The 3,356-nt window shown below is 60.2% G+C and overlaps 1 protein-coding gene across 1 annotated transcript; it reads right to left on the bottom strand.

The window, feature by feature from the left end:
- Positions 1-468: 468 nt before the first annotated feature.
- On the bottom strand, positions 469-2,385 carry LOC113625131 (macrophage-expressed gene 1 protein-like). Its single transcript, XM_027115649.1, has one exon. The coding sequence runs from the start codon at positions 2,383-2,385 to the stop codon at positions 469-471; it is 1,917 nt and encodes a 638-aa protein (XP_026971450.1).
- Positions 2,386-3,356: the final 971 nt, after the last annotated feature.

Raw genomic sequence — 3,356 nt, 5'->3', positions numbered from 1 at the left:
GGGCGCCTCTCAGCAAGAGGGCGTTAGGGAGAGGTTGCTACAGGACTTGAGCTTGGGCTAGGTGATTTGGAGGCGGGCTTGAGGAAGTACAGTTTAGTCCTGGTACCTTCAGGAAGTGGGGCCAGTTCTATGATTAGGTATCTTACATCTTTTTACCTAGGCAGTAGAAGAAACAGAAGGGGCTAGAGCTCTGACTAGCAATGATGCAGCAGTCCTGTTTTGTTAAAGTCGAGACAGAATTCTTGTCATTCTGTACGCATTCAGACCGAGCTGGGCTCTCAGTGGTTTCTGTGGCCCCATAGGCCCTCTGTTCCTCCATCAGGATGCCTTCCTGCAGTCTCCTGTGACCCCCTTTCTTATAGAACCTGAAGCCACAGCTTACCCCCAGAGCAAGAGCCACCAAGGCCACCGTGGCACCCACCCAGGAGCCAACAATGGCCCCCACGCTGGGTCCCCAGCCAGCCTGGCTCAAGAGCTTGGCTGACCGGGATGGTCATTAATATTGGCCTGCTGCCAGCGGTCAGAGCCTTGCAGCCTCGCCCAGCCCCGCTGACCACTGGAGTCAACCAGGACAGACAGCCTGGGGGTGCTGCTTCTGTCGAGCAAGGGGGGACGGGGAATAAATGGGGGCATCCGAACAGCTGCCTGCTGCTGGTCCAAGAGGACCCCAGCCCTGAGGCAGCAGAGGATTTGGCAGCCGTGGCTGAGGTAAGCCTGGTGTTGGCTGTACCCTGCTGGGCATTTCATGGGGAAATCCGTGGGGCTGTCCTGGTAGAACACCTCCTTCATGAGCCCAGGGCTCTGGCCCTTCACAAGGTCAGCCAAGGGGTTGCCCGCCTGGCAGCTGAAGAAACCCCCAAAGGGGACTGCCTGGGCTGTACCCAGCTCTGAGTCGCTACTGACACAGACCTTGTGGTCGCCAAAGAGTGTCAGTGGGTAGAAGTGGGAGGGGCAAGCCTGGGACCCAGTGAGCGGGTTTGGGTTGCCTGGGCTATACAGGCCTCCAAAGAGGAGGCCCGCAGTGGTGGGCAGGGAGGCCCCCGAGGGCTCGCACCAGGAGGCAGCCAGGCGCACGGCATTCCGATACTCATGGGTGGCGCACACCGTCGAGCAGCATCGGAAGAAGAGCCGGCACCTTCGGCAGTGCTGCCGGCACTCAGGACCGGCCTCGCTCCACGTCTTCAGCCCGCCGCTCCGGGCGCTGGCCGTGTAGTTGGCCGGGCAAGAGGCTTTGCCGGTGAGCGGGTTCGGGATGTGACAGGCCCGGCAGAGGTGATCGGCACGCCGCCCGGACACGGCTTCGCATTCCTGGAAGACACCGCCGAAGCTGAAGTTGGCGCGGCAGCGGCCTCCGCAAGAACCATCGTCCACATTGGCCTGGGGGTCGAAGGCGGGAGCCCCAAGCTTCAAGCATCCGGGACGCGTGTTGACAGCGTAGTAGCGGTGGATGGCCCAGCGCACGCGCGGCCGCCACCCGGGCCTCTGGGAGCTCGGGCAGCGCCTCCAGCTGGAGCAGCACCGGCAGGGTGGGGCCCGACCTACCGATGGCCGCCAGCCGGTTGCCGATGCCCTCCTGCCACTTCTGCAGGGTGATGCCCGGGTAGAAGGGCACGCCACCGTGGCTGTGCATCTTGGAGGCCACCGGGTTCCGCCCGAGGTTCTGGAGAAGCCGGCTCTGCACCTGCAGGAAACCCCATCCCCAGCGTTGACCGCGTGGAAGAACAAGGCCGAGGCGGCGTACGTGATGTTGACCTTGTCTTGGGCTTCGCTGTCCACCAGCTCCCGCCTCACCTGGTACTCCTGCACCAAGGCAGCCCCGGCCTCCACGTCGGTGAGAACGTGCGTGCCGTACCTAAGCACAAGCATCTCCGCCAGGTATTTGGCCTCCCGGGTCTGGTTGTTCTCCAGGTGGTCGCTGAGGGTCAGCAGATGTCGCAGAAAGTCGGGCTGGAAGTCGGGGTTCTCCGGGGCCTTCACAGAGTAGATAACGTGACGGATCTGCCCCCTGGTCGTGACCGTCTGGTACTCCAGGCTGTACTTCCTGACGTTCTGGCAGTCCACGGAGAACTTACCATTGAGGTCGGGGAGGAAGGAGAGCTCAGCGTTGATGGGGGCGGCCCAGGTGTCAGTGTCGTTGACCCGGTGGTCGATGAGCTCCGTGCGGGTCTCCACGATACTCTCCCGCCGCGGGACCACCTGCGCGCGGTCTGGGATGAGGTACTCGCCGTCCTCGGTGGTGAGGCACTGCGAATAGTCTCTCCCGAGCACCAGCCCCAGCTCGACGTTGCGCAGGTTGTCCCAGCCGCCTCCTGGCAGCGCCCCCAGCACGGACACATTCAGGGTCTGCCTGCAGCCTTGGAAGCCCGGCGCCCTCTGTTCCCCCATCACACCGCACCTGGCCAAGAGGAGGACCAGCAAGGGCGCAAGGTAAGGCACAGGGCCATGGCTGGAGGAGAGCTTCGCCTGGGCAGCCTGCTGCGCCTTAGCTCCTCCAGGTTGGGGTCGCGGAGGGGGAATTCTCAGCCTGGGAGCTGATGCTAAGTGAGCCTCAAGGCAGTGACTCAGCCCACCTCAAGCCCCTCCCAGGTTCCTCTCCTGAAGTCTTCAGAGGAAAGAATGGCAGGCAGGTCTCCTATCAGAAGCACCAAGGGGAGTGAAACTAATTCCTTGCTTCGGGTCCGGGAAGAGTAAATTAGAGTGGCGAATTGCCCGAAGGCCCTCTTGAATTCATCTCTGCGAAGGAAATCCAACCTCATCTGTTGAATACCTGGTATTTCAGTCTCCACCTCTCTCTTGGCCCCTGGACGCAGTTAGGGTCCTATTATTCCAAGTGTCAAGTTCAGCCTCAGTGAGGAAGTAGCCCAGGAAAACGGGGCCTTTCCCCAGTTGACGTGTGGGCACTGTGTCTAGGAGGTCACATTCACTCCAGGCTGATTTCCTTGTGGGCCTTCAGCAGATATTACAGAAAAGAGCCCCTTTCTGGACTAGAGCAGGTTCAGGGCAGCTCTAAAAAAAAAAAAAAAGGAAAAATCAAGTATGGCTGTGCCAGTGTTCCACAGCCCTGACATGTGGGCAGGACAGAGCTTCTCCAGGGGGCTTAGCACACTTCACAAACAGTCCAGGGCCCAAGAATTTTTCTCCTCTTCCATCTGCTTGGAGCTCTCTAGGGCCCCTGTCCCCCTGCGATCAGCAGCTGCTCTAAATGACACCCTGAGCTAGTGCTTTATAATCCCATTCTAAGATCTCACCAGTCTCTTTTTACACATTAGGAAACAGGCCCAGAGAAGTCAGGGAAAGTACCCAGTGTCACAGTTAGGTACCCAGGGGAGGCGGCATTTGAATCCAGGTTCATCTGA

This window comes from Aethalodelphis obliquidens, unplaced genomic scaffold, assembly GCF_003676395.1.
Source record: "Aethalodelphis obliquidens isolate GAN/ISIS:26980383/991018 unplaced genomic scaffold, ASM367639v1 scaffold14, whole genome shotgun sequence".
Lineage (NCBI taxonomy): Eukaryota > Metazoa > Chordata > Mammalia > Artiodactyla > Delphinidae > Aethalodelphis > Aethalodelphis obliquidens.
Note: the sequence above shows the minus strand (reverse complement) of the source record. Positions and strands in the feature narration are given on the sequence as shown.